We start from the raw sequence: 17,740 nt of genomic DNA, 5'->3' as shown, positions 1-17,740 counted from the left end.
CATTTTATGAGGAAAATAATGACAAATGAGGTTAACCGAAACACAAACAAAACCAAATCAGCATGAGAGAAATGAGAGCCAGAGTTAACATAAGAGACAGGTTACTACACAAGCTGAACCACTACGGGATTAGAGTACCAACTTCCTGACCGATGGCTTCTTGAGGGAGAGAAATCAGAGGAAACAGGTACTATCGGGTGTCCCCCAAGGTGTAGTCCTGGTTCCTTTACTCTTTCTGTGCTATATTAATAACCAGACACAATCTGCAAAACGAACAGTATGCCTTTTTGCAGATGACTGCCTTCATTATTGGGAAATTCACTTCTGCCAAAACCATATCACCCTACAGAAAGAGCTGGACAGTCTAGAAGTATGGGCGAAAGACTGGGCAATGCGATTCATTGCGCAGAAATGCTATATCTATTCCAGCAAGAGCAAACCACCCTTCTTCTGCCGACTAAATTGAGTGGTATTAAAACATATACAACAAAATCCCTACTTGGGAGTTCAGATCTCAAATGACTTGAAATTGACCAGCCACATATCAAACATCTGCAAAAAAGCCAACTGCTCGCTCAGCTTTCTCAGACGAAACCTGAAGAATTGCCTTCCACAAAGCTGCCGGATGGCACACACCTCACTCATCCGCTCCATGCTGGAGTACAGAGCAGCAGTATAGGGCCCCCACCTCAAAAAGGATAATGAAAGGCTCGAGAGGGTACATGGCCATGCCGCCAGATTCACTACCAAGGATTCTAGGTCAAGGGATCCAGGCTGCATGATGCACATGCTACAAATTAAAAAATTACCACCTTTGGAAGATAGAGGTAAAATGATCCACCTCACTGCAATGTATAGGATTGTTGACACCCATATTCCAGCCTTACCACCAGGAAAGTTCTTCACACCTGCTAGCAAGACCACCAGAATTTCTAAATCTACTTAATATAAAGATCATTACACAGACATTAAAAATAGGAAGAAGAACTATCAATAACATCAAGGGTTTTGTAATTCCTTTCTGCACAACAGACCAAATAAAGAACTAATGTTTTGTTGTTGTTTTTTAAAGAAAAGAATGGAATCAACTGGAGGGAGTTGTGTGTGCAGGAATGACCACAGCATTAAAGGCGGCCATCAAAAGTTCATTGTCATCTACTGTTTTCCATTATGAACAGTAGAGTTTTTTTGTGTGTTTGTTTTGGTCTTTTAATACATGCGCTCTCCCAGGTTCATTGCGACAATGGCCACATAGGCCCCTGTGATGTATTCATCCTCATCCTGATCTTGAAATGAGGGCCAAAGAATTTTAGATGTTCTGTCAGGACAATCTAGCTTCCTTAGCGGTCCCAAGGAATCAAGCCCCTGCCTTTATAAACCCAAGTTGTAGGGGAACAAAGCACTTTTTGCAGAGCTTCTGCTTGAACTTTAAAGGATGCCAAGTAGCCTTAGCAACTGCACCCATTAAGGGTTAAAACCTTTCACCGCCAGTCACTTTAGAGTGCAACACTCTCTGGCACCAGAAGCATGGAACAGATGGTGTCTGAGATTAGCCAAGGATTCCCCTGTGACAAACAAGAACAAAAAATGGCATATCCTATCACAGAAAATTAAAAGCACTAGGTTGGCTGATAACTGACTCAAGATCTGGTCACCACACAGCTGGTGTTGAAATGCGACATTGGCGGAGAAAAGATGATCCAGACTGGGATTGTTCTCGGAATAGCTTGGTTTGTTTGAAATAGTTTGTCCTGGATGACAAGACAGTGTCAAGCTGTAACAGACCCTGGTTCTTGAGACAGCAGTGTCAGGAATTCAATTGTACTTTGCTGATGAATTTTGCTCAAAGTGAAATGTGCCCTTTGAGGTTACACAGAGTATGTTTTGGACTATGCCACTATTTGACTTGATTATTCTGATGATGTTGGATTTGATATGATGCATAATTATGATACACAGCAGTATTTAAGCAGGTGTGCAAACTACATTCAGCTGGAGTGGGGGATTTGAAAGATCCCCCCTTTTACACTCCTCCAGCCAGCAGCTGTTGCCAGGGCTGTACCATGGAACACAGGTTCTCAAGTTGAATCTAGTGCTGTAAGCACTTGGCTGTTGCTTATGTATTTATTCTCCTTGTCATCTTGTAGTCATTTTCTGAATACTTCTGTGTGACTGCTTGAGAGGTGAAATTCTCCTTGACTTCAGCCAGGGGGCTGGACAATGCTGGAAAGACAACCATTCTGAAGAAGTTCAATGGTGAAGACATCGATACCATTTCCCCAACTCTAGGATTCAACATCAAGACGTTGGAACATAGAGGGTACAGTTTATTTTGTTGTTTTTTGAGCTTTTTATTTCTATTTTCATCTTCATATTTCTGATATAAAAATGTGCTCCATTGTATAGTAAGTTTTGTCAGCGGTTGTTTGGGGTTTTTTGTTGTTTTTTTCCATGCTGGTATAATGGAAGAAATACTGGAAAAGGGAAAGTATGTATGGCACAAAGATCAAAACAAGCCATGCCAGGCCATATGTTATCTTTTTGTCTGCTTGTTAAGTGTGTACATGTGGAAAAATAGCACACTAAAGTTCCTTGTCAAACATCTTATCCGTATTTCTCTCAAAAGCTACAACTCATCGCTAAACTGACATAAACTGTCACATAAAAAATAGATATAAAATTTGTAGAAAATTCTTAACCATTTAACCATATCTATATGAAATCTCTCTTGTTCGATGCACAACCAGTTGCCCAATATGGTGCTGAAATATGTGGACTTGACGTATAGATGCACATCCAGTCGCCTAATATGGTGCTGAAATATGAGATCTTGTATATATGGTGAAACTAGAAGATACCTCATGTATTTGAATTCCTACATAAAATGCATAAGATATTGGTTGAATTAGTCCAAATGGATAATCATAGGTTGCCTGCCCAAGCATATGGATAATGTAGAATACTGTGCAATTTAGATTCTAGAGATAAACAAACACTTGCAACTAGCATAGATAATTGTCTTTGTAGCTATGGTTTTTCTTGTGTATATGATAACCAGGGTGTTCGGAATGCATGGATGTTTTTAGAATGTTTGAAGCAATAAATTATAGACTGTAAGTGGCAAGACTGGGACTTTCACATACAAACGAGTGATAGATTTTCAAAGTATAGATTGAATTGAATCATTTGATTGAATCTTTTTTTCCTTTAGTTATTTATAGTATTGTGAGAAGTGCTTTTATGAACTGTTCACCTCCACCCTGTTTCTCTCTGACAGTTTCTAACTGTTCACCTCCACCCTGTTTCTCTCTGACAGTTTCTAACTGTTCACCTCCACCCTGTTTCTCTCTGACTGTTTCTAACTGTTCACCTCCACCCTGTTTCTCTCTGACAGTTTCTAACTGTTCACCTCCACCCTGTTTCTCTGTGACTGTTTCTAACTGTTCACCTCCACCCTGTTTCTCTGACAGTTTCTAACTGTTCACCTCCACCCTGTTTCTCTTCAACTGTTTCTAACTGTTCACCTCCACCCTGTTTCTCTCTGACTGTTTCTAACTGTTCACCTCCACCCTGTTTCTCTGACAGTTTCCAACAGTTCACCTCCACCCTGTTTCTCTGACAGTTTCTAACTGTTCACCTCCACCCTGTTTCTCTGACAGTTTCTAACTGTTCACCTCCACCCTGTTTCTCTGACAGTTTATAACTGTTCACCTCCATCCTGTTTCTCTCTGACAGTTTCTAACTGTTCACCTCCACCCTGTTTCTCTCTGACTGTTTCTAACTGTTCACCTCCACCCTGTTTCTCTCGGACTGTTTCTAACTGTTCACCTCCACCCTGTTTCTCTCTGACAGTTTCTAACTGTTCACCTCCACCCTGTTTCTGTCTGACAGTTTGTAACTGTTCACCTCCACCCTGTTTCTCTGACAGTTTCTAACTGTTCACCTCCACCCTGTTTCTCTGTTTCTAACTGTTCACCTCCATCCTGTTTCTCTGACAGTTTCTAACTGTTCACCTCCATCCTGTTTCTCTGACAGTTTCTAACTGTTCACCTCCATCCTGTTTCTCTGACTGTTTCTAACTGTTCACCTCCATCCTGTTTCTCTGACAGTTTCTAACTGTTCACCTCCACCCTGTTTCTCTGACAGTTTCTAACTGTTCACCTCCATCCTGTTTCTCTGACAGTTTCTAACTGTTCACCTCCACCCTGTTTCTCTCTGACAGTTTCTAACTGTTCACCTCCACCCTGTTTCTCTGACAGTTTCTAACTGTTCACCTCCATCCTGTTTCTCTGACAGTTTCTAACTGTTCACCTCCACCCTGTTTCTCTGACAGTTTCTAACTGTTCACGGCCATCCTGTTTCTCTGACAGTTTCTAACTGTTCACCTCCACCCTGTTTCTCTCTGACAGTTTCTAACTGTTCACCTCCACCCTGTTTCTCTCTGACTGTTTCTAACTGTTCACCTCCACCCTGTTTCTCTCTGACAGTTTCTAACTGTTCACCTCCACCCTGTTTCTCTCTGACTGTTTCTAACTGTTCACCTCCACCCTGTTTCTCTCTGACAGTTTCAAGCTGAACGTGTGGGACGTGGGGGGCCAGAAGTCTTTGCGGTCGTACTGGAGGAACTACTTTGAGAGCACGGACGGCCTAGTGTGGGTGGTGGACAGCGCAGACCGCATGAGGCTGGCCGATTGCAGACGTGAACTGCAGGGGCTGCTGGTGGAGGAGGTACTGTCACCACTGCTGCTTCCTCTGTCCCCCACCTCTCCATTCAACAACCCTCCCACCCCACCCCCACACCCCCTATCCCACACCCCACCACCCCACTCCGCTTCTACTTTTTGAATGATAACATCCAAATGTGGAAATTCATACTTGGACAAAATGACACTGTCAGCAGTATGTGAGATGGGACATTCATCATAATTCCTTGTCCTGGTTTTGTAATCATCTGTATTGTTCACAGGATATCAGGTCATTGTTTTCAGTGAATTTGTGGTTGTGGTATATTGATAGCTAGTGGTATTCTGAACACATCTTCTGTTTTTACATTCTGTATTGCTCACATCATATCAGGAAGCATGTCCATGCTCAAGCAAGCATGTATCTATAGACTCAAACACATATATTTCCATGTACCCTTGCATGCTTCTGTACTTGCAGTGTTGCACAGTTTACAAACCCATTCACACACATGCAAGTAAACAAACAATCACTGTACTACAGGCACACACACACACACACACACAGCTGCATCATTCATGAATCAACAGCCACAAAGCCATTTATTCCCCTTACTATTATTCTCTTGACTCCATCTCTGTTCACCGTGGTGCTGTGACTGGTGGCTGTGGGGCACAGAGGCTGGCAGGAGCCACACTGCTGGTGTTTGCCAACAAACAGGACCTGCCTGGAGCTCTCAGCTCAGAGGAAATCAGACAGGTTGGTGTTCCTCTCCCTGCACTGTCCTCATGGCTACTCCATTCTTGACTGTTCCTTCTTCAGTCCATCGTCTGTCCTCATGGGTACTGTGTGTTCCTTCTTCAGTCCATCATCTGTCCTCATGGGTATTGTCTGTTCCTTCTTCAGTCCATCGTCTGTCCTCATGGGTATTGTCTGTTCCTTCTTCAGTCCATCATCTGTCTCCTGCATTGTCCTCATGGCTATTCCATTCTTGTCTGTTCCTTCTTCAGTCCATCGTCTGTCCTCATGGGTACTGTGTGTTCCTTCTTCAGTCCATTGTCTGTCTCCTGCATTGTCCTCATGGCTACTCCATTCTTGTCTGTTCCTTCTTCAGTCCATCGTCTGTCCTCATGGGTACTGTGTATTCCTTCTTCAGTCCATTGTCTGTCTCCTGCACTGTCCTTATTGGTACTGTGTGTTCCTTCTTCAGTCCATCGTCTGTCTCCTGCACTGTCCTTATTGGTACTGTGTGTTCCTTCTTCAGTCCATCGTCTGTCTCCTGCACTTCCTTCTTCAGTCCATCGTCTGTCTCCTGCACTGTCCTTATTGGAACTGTTTGTTCTTTCTTCTATCTCCTGCACTGTCCTTATTGGAACTGTTTGTTCTTTCTTCTATCTCCTGCACTGTCCTTATTGGAACTGTGTGTTCTTTCTTCAGTCCATCATCTGTCTCCTGCACTGTCCTTATTGGTACTGTGTGTTCTTTCTTCAGTCCATCATCTGTCCCCTGCACTGTCCTTATTGGAACTGTTTGTTCTTTCTTCAGTCCATCGTCTGTCTCCTGCACTGTCCTTATTGGTACTGTGTGTTCTTTCTTCAGTCCATCTTCTGTCTCCTGCACTGTCCTTATTGGTACTGTGTGTTCCTTCTACAGTCCATCGTCTGTCTCCTGCATTGTCCTTAATGGTACTGTGTGTTCTTTCTTCAGTCCATCGTCTGTCTCCTGCACTGTCCTTATTGGTACTGTGTGTTCTTTCTTCAGTCCATCGTCTGTCTCCTGCACTGTCCTTATTGGTACTGTGTGTTCTTTCTTCAGTCCATCATCTGTCTCCTGCACTGTCCTTATTGGTACTGTGTGTTCCTTCTACAGTCCATCGTCTGTCCCTTGATAGCAACTTTTGACGAAAGGAAGGAGGAAGAGAGAGGGGAAGAGTGTGATTTGCAAATTGTTTTTGTTCTTGTTTTGTTGTTTTTAAAATTCAGTTTCTAAGCTAGATTTCAACAGTGGCAAGGAGTGCATCGAAATAGATGAGGGACACCAGGAGGCAAGCTGTCAGCCACTGAAGTAAAAGATAGTGTGTTCAGAATGTGTCAGCAAGTGAAGTGAAAGATTACACTGTTCAGGTGACAATAATGACTGGGGGACACCGGGAGGCATGCTGTCAGCCATTGAATTGAAAGAACACTGTTCAGAATGTGTCAGTGTTCTCTGCACAGGCCTGTCAGCCAATGAAGTGAAAGAACACTGTCCAGAAAGTATCAATGTTCTCTGCACAGGCCTGTCAGCCAGTGAAGTGAAAGAACTCAAGGCCTGTCAGCCAATGAAGTGAAAGAACACTGTTCAGAAGGTATCACTGTTCTCTGTCCAGGCCTGTCAGCCAATGAAGTGAAAGAACTCAAGGCCTGTCAGCCAATGAAGTGAAAGAACACTGTTCAGAAGATATCAGTGTTCTCTGTGCAGACATGTCAGCCAATGAAGTGAAAGAACACTGTCCAGAAGATATCAATGTTCTCTGTGCAGGCCTGTCAGCCAATGAAGTGAAAGAACACTGTCCCTGTCAGCCAATGAAGTGAAAGAACACTGTCCAGAAGGTATCAATGTTCTCTGCACAGGCCTGTCAGCCAATGAAGTGAAAGAACACTGTCCAGAAGGTATCAATGTTCTCTGCACAGGCCTGTCAGCCAATGAAGTGAAAGAAAATATGTTCAGGACTTAACAATGTTCACTGTGCAGGCCTCTATGAGAAATACCAGGAGGCATGTTGTCAGCCAATGAAGTGAAAGATAATATGTTCAGGACTTAACAATGTTCACTGTGCAGGCCTCTACGAGGGACACTGCGAGACAAGTTGCCAGCCAATGAAGTAAGAGATAACACTGTTCACAGCATTACAATGTTTACTGTGCAGGCCCTAGATCTGGACAGCATCAAGACCCACCACTGGCTGATCAAGGACTGCAGTGCTGTCACTGGAGACAACCTCCTCTCCGGCATTGACTGGATCATCGACGACATCGCATCACGCATATTCACCATGGACTAGTCCTCTACCATACCAAGGTTCATCAATTGCCAGCTGATCTCTCCGTCAGTGAGAATGGCAGGGAGTGGGGGGCATGTGTTCTGTTCGGTTCACTCTACAGTGTATGTTTCAAGGCTGTCTGCTTCGTCCACACAGCATTCCATTATGCTGAGAACAAGAAACGCAGCTTGCACCTTGAATAATAGGGAATGGATGATCTGTGATTGCTCAGTGTCATCTGTGACATAAGAGAATGAATGATGTTTGATTGGTTTGTTTCATGTAAAAGTTAAAGAATGAATGATGTGTGATAAGTCAGTTTCATGTGTAAAGTTGAAGAACGAATGATGTGTGATAAGTCAGTTTCATGTGTAAAGTTGAAGAATGAATGATGTGTGATAAGTCAGTTTCATGTGTAAAGTTAAAGAATGAATGATGTGTGATAAGTCAGTTTCATGTGTAAAGTTAAAGAATGAATGATGTGTGATAAGTCCGTTTCATGTGTAAAGTTAAAGAATGAATGATGTGTGATTGGTTAGTTTCATGTGTAAAGTTAAAGAATGAATGATGTGTGATAAGTCCATTTCATGTGTAAAGTTAAAAAATGAATGATGTGTGATTGGTTAGTTTCATGTGTAAAGTTAAAGAATGAGTGATGTGTGATTGGTCAGTTTCGTGTGTAAAGTTAAAGAATGAATGATGTGTGATAAGTCAGTTTCATGTGTAAAGTTAAAGAATGAATGATGTGTGATTGGTTAGTTTCATGTGTAAAGTTAAAGAATGAATGAAGTGTGACAAGTCAGTTTCATGTGTAAAGTTAAAAAAATGAATGATGTGTGATTGGTTAGTTTCATGTGTAAAGTTAAAGAATGAATGATGTTTGATTGGTTTGTTTCATGTGAAAGTTAAAGAATGAATGATGTGTGATAAGTCAGTTTCATGTGTAAAGTTGAAGAACGAATGATGTGTGATAAGTCAGTTTCATGTGTAAAGTTAAAGAACGAATGATGTGTGATAAGTCAGTTTCATGTGTAAAGTTAAAGAACGAATGATGTGTGATAAGTCAGTTTCATGTGTAAAGTTGGAGAATTGATGATGTGTGATAAGTCAGTTTCATGTGTAAAGTTAAAGAATGAATGATGTGTGATAAGTCCGTTTCATGTGTAAAGTTAAAGAATGAATGATGTGTGATAAGTCCGTTTCATGTGTAAAGTTAAAGAATGAATGATGTGTGATAAGTCCGTTTCATGTGTAAAGTTGGAGAATTGATGATGTTTGATTGGCCAGTTTCATGTGTGAAGGTGGAGAATGAATGTATGATTGGTTAGTTTCATGTGTAAAATTGGAAAATGAATGATGTGTGATTTGTTAGTTTCACATGGAAAGTTCGGGAATGAATGATGTGCGACAGTTATGTGTCAGCATTTAGCCTCTCTGACAAGTGACTGTAGTGTCAGCCTTTAACCTCTCTGACAAGTGACTGTAGTGTCAGCCTTTAACCTCTCTGGCAAGTGACTGTAGTGTCAGCCTTTAACCTCTCTGACAAGTGACTGTAGTGTCAGCCTTTAACCTCTCTGACAAGTGACTGTAGTGTCAGCCTTTAACCTCTCTGGCAAGTGACTGTAGTGTCAGCCTTTAACCTCTCTGACAAGTGACTGTAGTGTCAGCCTTTAACCTCTCTGGCAAGTGACTGTAGTGTCAGCCTTTAACCTCTCTGACAAGTGACTGTAGTGTCAGCCTTTAACCTCTCTGACAAGTGACTGTAGTGTCAGCCTTTAACCTCTCTGACAAGTGACTGTAGTGTCAGCCTTTAACCTCTCTGACAAGTGACTGTAGTGTCAGCCTTTAACCTCTCTGGCAAGTGACTGTAGTGTCAGCCTTTAACCTCTCTGACAAGTGACTGTAGTGTCAGCCTTTAACCTCTCTGACAAGTGACTGTAGTGTCAGCCTTTAACCTCTCTGACAAGTGACTGTAGTGTCAGCCTTTAACCTCTCTGACAAGTGACTGTAGTGTCAGCCTTTAACCTCTCTGACAAGTGACTGTAGTGTCAGCCTTTAACCTCTCTGACAAGTGACTGTAGTGTCAGCCTTTAACCTCTCTGACAAGTGACTGTAGTGTCAGCCTTTAACCTCTCTGACAAGTGACTGTAGTGTCAGCCTTTAACCTCTCTGACAAGTGACTGTAGTGTCAGCCTTTAACCTCTCTGACAAGTGACTGTAGTGTCAGCCTTTAACCTCTCTGACAAGTGACTGTAGTGTCAGCCTTTAACCTCTCTGGCAAGTGACTGTAGTGTCAGCCTTTAACCTCTCTGACAAGTGACTGTAGTGTCAGCCTTTAACCTCTCTGGCAAGTGACTGTAGTGTCAGCCTTTAACATCTCTGGCAAGTGACTAGTGGTGTCAGAAGGGCCCATGACACACGCGAGGCAGACATGGCGATTTTATTTCCTGATGGAGGGGGAAGAGGTCAGTAGATCTGAGAGGCAAGGCTTGCTGATCAGCGTCCGACACGTCTCTTGCTGTCTGCTGCGTCAAGCTTGCAGGGTTGAACTGACTGATGTGTGGGATGTGATGCTGTGTTCATTGTGCCCGTGATTCCTTCTTCCCCTCCCTTGTCTTTGTCATCTGTTCCATGTTGGATAGTTTTCACTCCTGGCAAGCAAGCTCTGCAGTGAATGTTTGCTGTCTCTGTGGGTCTCTCACAGCTGCAGTCAGTGTTTGGATCAAAGGAAGAGCATGTTGCAGTCTGTCTTACATCGCTTCACACCTGTCGTTGTCAAAGAATTATTTCCACAGCACTTCACACCTGTCGTTGTCAAAGAACTATTTCCATAGCACATTCCTCCAGTATTTCATAGGACTATGTATGTGCTTCACCAAAATTTCATCATGATACAAAAACTATTGATTACAATTTCATGCACACATACATACACACAATCAAACACTCTCACAACACACACACACACACACACAAATGACACTCAGTCTTTCATGCCTGCACTTGTACAGTTGAAATACAATCAAAAGCACCACACAGGCAATCACCAGCGAGAACAGGGAAAAAAAGATTTCATCTATGAAAATATCATTTGTAACAGGCAAGTCTTGATAGTCCTTCTAAAGAATAAAAATGATGGTTGTGAATTCCACGCAATTGGAGCAGCCTCTAAAAATTTTAAATTCCACAGAAAAGGGGATCTCAAAAACTGCTTGTGATGCTGCCACTTTGTGTTGATTGCTTGTAAATGTGTGTGTGTGTGGAGGGATGGTGGGGGGGTTGGGGGTTGAATGGTTCTGTTTCCATGTAAAGCAGTTTGAAATGTTTCTCATCAAGACTTACTGAAGATGTTCACATCAATAATGTTTTATCAGTGGTGCAGATAGGAAATGAGCCATGTCCATTTTAGTTACTTATAGTTAATTATATTATAGGAAATGAGCAATGTCCATTTTAGTTAATTATAGTTAATTATATTATAGGAAATGACCAATGTCCAATTTAGTGAATAATATCATTATTGTAAGCTTTATGTGTTTGAATGGTGAAGGAAAGCAAATGTTTCCTGGCTGTTATTAGACATTCCTCATCACCTTCAAGAGAGGTCAGAGGTCTTTTCTTTTGATTGACCTGATACCATCATGTCAGCCATCACGGCACTGATACCATCATGTCAGCCATCCTAGCACTGATACCGTCATGTCAGCCATCCTAGCACTGACCTGATACCATCATGTCAGTCATCCTAGCACTGATACCATCATGTCAGCCATCACGGAACTGATACCATCATGTCAGCCATCCTAGCACTGATACCATCATGTCAGCCATCCTAGCACTGATACCATCATGTCAGCCATCCTAGCACTGATACCATCATGTCAGCCATCCTAGCACTGACCTGATACCATCATGTCAGCCATCCTAGCACTGATACCATCATGTCAGCCATCCTAGCACTGATACCATCATGTCAGCCATCCTAGCACTGATACCATCATGTCAGCCATCCTAGCACTGATACCATCATGTCAGCCATCACGGAACTGATACCATCATGTCAGCCATCCTAGCACTGATACCATCATGTCAGCCATCCTAGCACTGATACCATCATGTCAGCCATCCTGGCACTGATACCATCATGTCAGCCATCCTAGCACTGATACCATCATGTCAGTCATCCTAGCACTGATACCATCATGTCAGCCATCCTGGCACTGATACCATCATGTCAGCCATCCTAGCACTGATACCATCATGTCAGTCATCACGCCACTGATACCATCATGTCAGCCATCCTAGCACTGATACCATCATGTCAGTCATCCTAGCACTGATACCATCATGTCAGCCATCCTAGCACTGATACCATCATGTCAGTCATCACGCCACTGATACCATCATGTCAGCCATCCTAGCACTGATATCATGTCAGCCATCCTAGCACTGATACCATCATGTCAGTCATCACGCCACTGATAGCATCATGTCAGCCATCCTAGCACTGATACCATCATGTCAGCCATCCTAGCACTGATACCATCATGTCAGCCATCCTAACACTGACCTCAAGTTGATCAGAGAGGACGTTATTCCAAGTTTGACACTGAAGATGTTGAGTGAACAGTCTATTCTGTCAGATACCATGGCAAGCAGTGAAGTTATTCTGGAACGTAATTTGGAGTTAAAGGTATTAAAACAGATTGTTAAAAGTATGGTGTTTGTTACTTTAACAAGTTGTTCAACAGCTGTGAACAATCTGCCAATGTTTAAGAAATGTGATAAGCAAAATAAAATGTTTTAAATATTGGATGGAATGAAAACTATTTTGTTTCTCACTGAAGAATGCCAGAATAATTCCGGGATAATTGTCAATAACTGTAGGTGTGGAGCAGATGTATTCATGTGTACAATTACACACACACTCCTCCTCAACACACGTTTCACACATACTCATTCTCACCACACTGTAACACAAAGATGTTCACCACTCTTTTTTTTTTCTTTTTTAATAGTAGTGTTCATGTTCACTCACTCCACACCACTGTCACCCCCCTTCAGCTTTCCCCCTCCATCACACCACTGTCACCCCCCTTCAGCTTTCCCCCTCCCCACCCTCCATCACACCACTGTCATCCCCCTTCAGCTTTCCCCCTCCCCCCCTCCATCACACCACTGTCATCCCCCTTCAGCTTTCCCCCTCCCCACCCTCCATCACACCACTGTCACCCCCCTTCAGCTTTGCTCCTCCCCACCCTCCATCACACCACTGTCACCCCCCTTCAGCTTTCCCCCTCCCCACCCTCCATCACACCACTGTCACCCCCCTTCAGCTTTCCCCCTCCCCACCCTCCATCACACCACTGTCACCCCCCCTTCAGCTTTCCCCCTCCCCCCCCTCCATCACACCACTGTCACCCCCCTTCAGCTTTCCCCCTCCCCACCCTCCATCACACCACTGTCACCCCCCTTCAGCTTTCCCCCTCCCCACCCTCCATCACACCACTGTCACCCCCCCTTCAGCTTTCCCCCTCCCCCCCCTCCATCACACCACTGTCACCCCCCTTCAGCTTTCCCCCTCCCCACCCTCCATCACACCACTGTCACCCCCCTTCAGCTTTCCCCCTCCCCACCCTCCATCACACCACTGTCACCCCCCTTCAGCTTTCCCCCTCCATCACACCACTGTCACCCCCCTTCAGCTTTCCCCCTCCCCACCCTCCATCACACCACTGTCACCCCCCTTCAGCTTTCCCCCTCCCCCCCCCCTCCATCACACCACTGTCACCCCCCCTTCAGCTTTCCCCCTCCCCCCCCCTCCATCACACCACTGTCACCCCCCTTCAGCTTTCCCCCTCCATCACACCACTGTCACCCCCCTTCAGCTTTCCCCCTCCCCCCCCCTCCATCACACCACTGTCACCCCCCTTCAGCTTTCCCCCTCCATCACACCACTGTCACCCCCCTTCAGCTTTCCCCCTCCATCACACCACTGTCACCCCCCCTTCAGCTTTCCCCCTCCCCCCCCCTCCATCACACCACTGTCACCCCCCTTCAGCTTTCCCCCTCCCCCCCCCTCCATCACACCACTGTCACCCCCCTTCAGCTTTCCCCCTCCATCACACCACTGTCACCCCCCTTCAGCTTTCCCCCTCCCCACCCTCCATCACACCACTGTCACCCCCCTTCAGCTTTCCCCCTCCCCACCCTCCATCACACCACTGTCACCCCCCCTTCAGCTTTCCCCCTCCCCACCCTCCATCACACCACTGTCACCCCCCCTTCAGCTTTCCCCTCCATCACACCACTGTCACCCCCCTTCAGCTTTCCCCCTCCCCACCCTCCATCACACCACTGTCACCCCCCTTCAGCTTTCCCCCTCCCCACCCTCCATCACACCACTGTCACCCCCCTTCAGCTTTCCCCCTCCCCCCCCCCTCCATCACACCACTGTCACCCCCCCCTTCAGCTTTCCCCCTCCCCACCCTCCATCACACCTGCCACCTTTCATCATTCACAACACCTTTCTTTTCTTTCATCATAAATACCACCTTTCATCATCCACTCCTTTCACCATTCACACATTTCTTTCATCATTCACACCTGCCACCTTTCATCATTCATACCACCTTTCACCATTCAAACCTTTCTTTCATCATCCACACCTGCCACCTTTCATCATTTACACCACCTTTCTTTCAGCATTCACACCTGCCACCTTTCACCATCCACACATTTCACCATTCACACCTTTCTTTCATCATTTACACCACCTTTCATCTTTCACACCTTTCTTTCATCATTCGCACCTGCCCCCTTTCATCATTAAAATTTGCCACTTTTCAACATTCACACCACCTTTCATCATTCACACCACCTTTCATCATTCACACCACCTTTCATCATTCACACCTGCCCCTTTTCATCATTCACACCCGTCTCATACATTTCCTTGAATCCAGTTTTGTTCATGGACAAGTGGCTGCAGTCCTTCAGTCCCACATCCTGATCTTGCTCCCACCTGTCGATGCATGGAAATGTATCTTCATTCACACCCAGTTTTATAGAGAGGTAAAGCTGATGGACACCAATAGAATCTCAATGCCACGAACACTGCCAAGTGAAGAGCGGCAACACATTCAGATCCCACTACAATGAAAGAAGCTTGTCTGTTGACAACGGACACAAGAAATCACACCACGTTGGTGAAAGAAAACGGGCAACCTTTCATGGTGTTTGGTTGTTCAGGAACGTACGCCTGTGCGTCATTCCCCCCCCCCCTCAGCTGATGGTAAGTTCTGTATGCACGGAAATACTCCACGTTCAGTTGATGGTCGATGTCTGCAGCACACTGAAAACTGTTTCTGACAGGCTCACACTGAAGTCAATAGTCTGTCATATGGATTCCCCAGTCCACTTTGAACAGTCTCTCAAAACACACCTCTTCCGCTCTGTCCACCATCTTTTTGACTGGCTTTCTGCTGGGCGTGTGTGGGTGTGCAAGTGTGTGGGTGTGCAGACGCCCGTTTGTTGTATGTGTGTTTACGTTTTGTTGTTTTGTTTTTTTAAAGCTCTACCTCCCTTCTTAGGAGGGTCAGTGTCAGATGGCATTATAACTGTGAAGTCCATCAGGCCAGGATGGTGCCAGAATGGTTAAGACACTAATCTGTCAACACAGGGTCTATGAGAGTCTGAGTTCGAATTCCACTCTCACCCTTTCTCTCAAAGACTGGAAAAACAGAGCGTCTAGTCATTCGGGTGAGACGATAAACAGAGGTCCCATGTGCAACAAGCACTTTGACACGCTAACACAGAACCCATGGCAATGTGAGTGTTGTCCTCTGGCGAAATTCTGTAGAAGAAATCCACTCTCATAGCTGCACAAATATATAATTATGCATGCACTCGTGGCCTGACTATGTGTGTTGGGTTCTGATGCTGGTCAGTCATCTGCCTAGAAGATGTGGTGTAGTGTGTATGGATTTGTCCGAATGCAGTGACACCTCCTTGAAAGTTAATAGTGTGTGGTGGAAGAGGGGCGAGGATGGGGAGAAATTGTGTGTATGCCTCAGAAAAACAGAGTTTATATGCCATGTTTTGTTTTCGGTGTGTGTGTGTTTGTGCGCACATGTGTATGTTTTCAATTCAACTCCACGAAGACAATGTTGAGAGTGAAATGTACCAGGCCATCCAAATTAGAGGCAGAGGTCACAAGTGCATTTGAAGAAAACTATATTTCATACATAAAGGGGAAATGAATATCTAGATCCAGATCTAAATATCACTGCAGCCATGTCAGTACATTTCCTTATCATGGGCTGATTAAGTCTGTCTTTTGTTGTTTTGCACTACGGTGCTACAAAGTAATTGTTGCTAAATGTGACTTGACAGATGGAGATCCAGCACACAGTTGTGAATATGTGCATGCGTGTGCATGTCGTGCGTGTATGTGCATGGCGATATTGTTCAGTTTAAATGCAGGCCTGTGTGTGTGTATGCACGCGGGTGCCTAGGAGCGTTTATGTGTGTGTGTGTGCACGCACGCGTGTATGTGCATGAGCACGCGCATCTGTGTAGTGTATGTGGGCATGGTATATTGTGTTTGCACATCTCCCAGTGTGTGTTTGTGTGTCGATCTGTGTATGCAGTGAGTGGTGTGTGTGTGTGTGTGTGTGTGTGCTCACGCATGTGCATAGGCGCGTTTGTGTGTGTGTATGTGTATGCACGTGTATGTGTATGTGCGCACGCGTCTGTGTAGTGTATGTAAACATGGTAAAATGTGTTTACACATCTGCCAGTGTGCGTTTGTGTGTTGATCTGTGTATGCGTTGTGTGGGTGTGTATGCGCATGCTTGTGCATAGATGCATTTGTGTGTGTGTGTGTGTGTGCGCACCCGCTTATATGTGTGTACACCTGCATATATGTGTATGTGCGCGCGCGTCTGTGTAGTGTATGCAAGGTAAAATATGTTTGCACATCTCCCAGTGTGGGTTTGTTTGTGTGTCGATCTGTGTGTGTGTGTGTGTATGTGCGTACGTGCGTGCGTGTGTGTGTGCGTGCGTGTGTGTGTGCGTGTGCGTGTGATCAAGAACAACAGCGATCGTGAAATGTACCAACGTCCAAATGACAGGCCGCACGTGCATTTGGTAAAGCGGATTGACAAATCTGCAATGAAGTGAGCCACACCAACGGCTGATGTGATCTCAGCAATAGAGGGGGCTGGGGGGGGGAGGGAGAGAAGCGTTGACGTCAATTGCTCTGATGGGGGGTGGGGGAGGTGAGTGGGGGGGGGGGGGGGGGGGGGGAGAGAAGCGTTGACGTCAATTGCTCTGAAAGTTCATCTTAAGTTCATCTTCAGTGACGAATTCTTCAGAGAAGAATGTCGGCAGCGCTTCTTAGCATTTGCTGTGTGTGTGTGCGTGTGTGTGTAAGGTTTCACGGTCAGCATAATCTTAGTTTTCCTTTACTCGGCCATTGTACCATTGTCAGGGGGCCTGAATCGTAGAAACGAATCGTAGCAGTAGACAGGTATGTGAACTGAAGTGAAGCCATCAGGCCAGGCCAGCACTCATGTGGAGAGAACCCTGAGGGCGGTGACCGTCTTGTCCATGCAGCCAATCACCACTTCCTTTGTCCCGTCCATGTCCACGTCCGCCGTCACCATGGCGTTGACCCAGTCACTGGTGGGGTGGCGACACGCCAACTGTCAAAACACACCTTTATCAGTTGGTGTCGACATGCCAACTGTTAACACATACACCTTTATCATAGGGAGGCGACACACAAACTGTCAACACATACACCTTTATCATGGGGTGGGCAAACACACCAACTGTCCCCACACCCCACACGCCAACTGTCAACACACACACCTTTATCATAGGGAGGCAACACACAAACTGTCAACACACACACCTTTATCATAGGGAGGTGACACACAAACTGTCAACACACACCTTTATCATAGGGAGGCAACACACCAACTGTCAACACACACACCTTTATCATAGGGAGGCGACACACCAACTGTC

The 17,740-nt window shown here is 45.1% G+C and overlaps 2 protein-coding genes and 1 long non-coding RNA gene across 6 annotated transcripts in view; 1 reads left to right on the top strand and 2 right to left on the bottom strand.

Moving 5' to 3' along the window:
- The window catches only part of LOC143296062 (ADP-ribosylation factor-like protein 2), an 8,796-nt gene extending 549 nt beyond the window's left edge, over positions 1-8,247 (top strand). The window contains exons 2-5 of the mRNA XM_076607814.1: positions 2,210-2,320; positions 4,566-4,728; positions 5,362-5,442; positions 7,592-8,247. Of these exons, the coding sequence (XP_076463929.1) occupies positions 2,210-2,320; positions 4,566-4,728; positions 5,362-5,442; positions 7,592-7,726 (490 nt within the window). The 3' untranslated portion in view covers positions 7,727-8,247. The remainder of the gene's footprint in view (positions 1-2,209; positions 2,321-4,565; positions 4,729-5,361; positions 5,443-7,591) is intronic.
- Positions 8,248-8,585: 338 nt separating this feature from the next.
- Positions 8,586-12,695, bottom strand: LOC143296113 (uncharacterized). 3 transcript variants are annotated; one of them, XR_013057105.1, is made up of 4 exons: positions 10,046-12,695; positions 9,976-10,010; positions 9,381-9,590; positions 8,586-9,345 (listed from the first exon to the last, which is right to left on the bottom strand). It is a non-coding gene; the product is annotated as an uncharacterized LOC143296113 (long non-coding RNA). The 3 variants fall into 3 exon arrangements; XR_013057104.1 differs by having other exon boundaries at positions 9,976-12,694; XR_013057106.1 differs by lacking the exon at positions 9,976-10,010 and having other exon boundaries at positions 10,046-12,694.
- Positions 12,696-14,218: 1,523 nt separating this feature from the next.
- The window catches only part of LOC143296377 (uncharacterized), a 30,824-nt gene continuing 27,302 nt past the window's right edge, over positions 14,219-17,740 (bottom strand). For both annotated transcript variants that reach the window (XM_076608254.1, XM_076608255.1), the window contains exon 9: positions 14,219-17,412. In XM_076608254.1, coding sequence (XP_076464369.1) covers positions 17,278-17,412 — 135 coding nt within the window. In that variant the 3' untranslated portion in view covers positions 14,219-17,277. The remainder of the gene's footprint in view (positions 17,413-17,740) is intronic.

Source organism: Babylonia areolata, chromosome 21, assembly GCF_041734735.1.
Source record: "Babylonia areolata isolate BAREFJ2019XMU chromosome 21, ASM4173473v1, whole genome shotgun sequence".
Lineage (NCBI taxonomy): Eukaryota > Metazoa > Mollusca > Gastropoda > Neogastropoda > Buccinidae > Babylonia > Babylonia areolata.
Note: the sequence above shows the minus strand (reverse complement) of the source record. Positions and strands in the feature narration are given on the sequence as shown.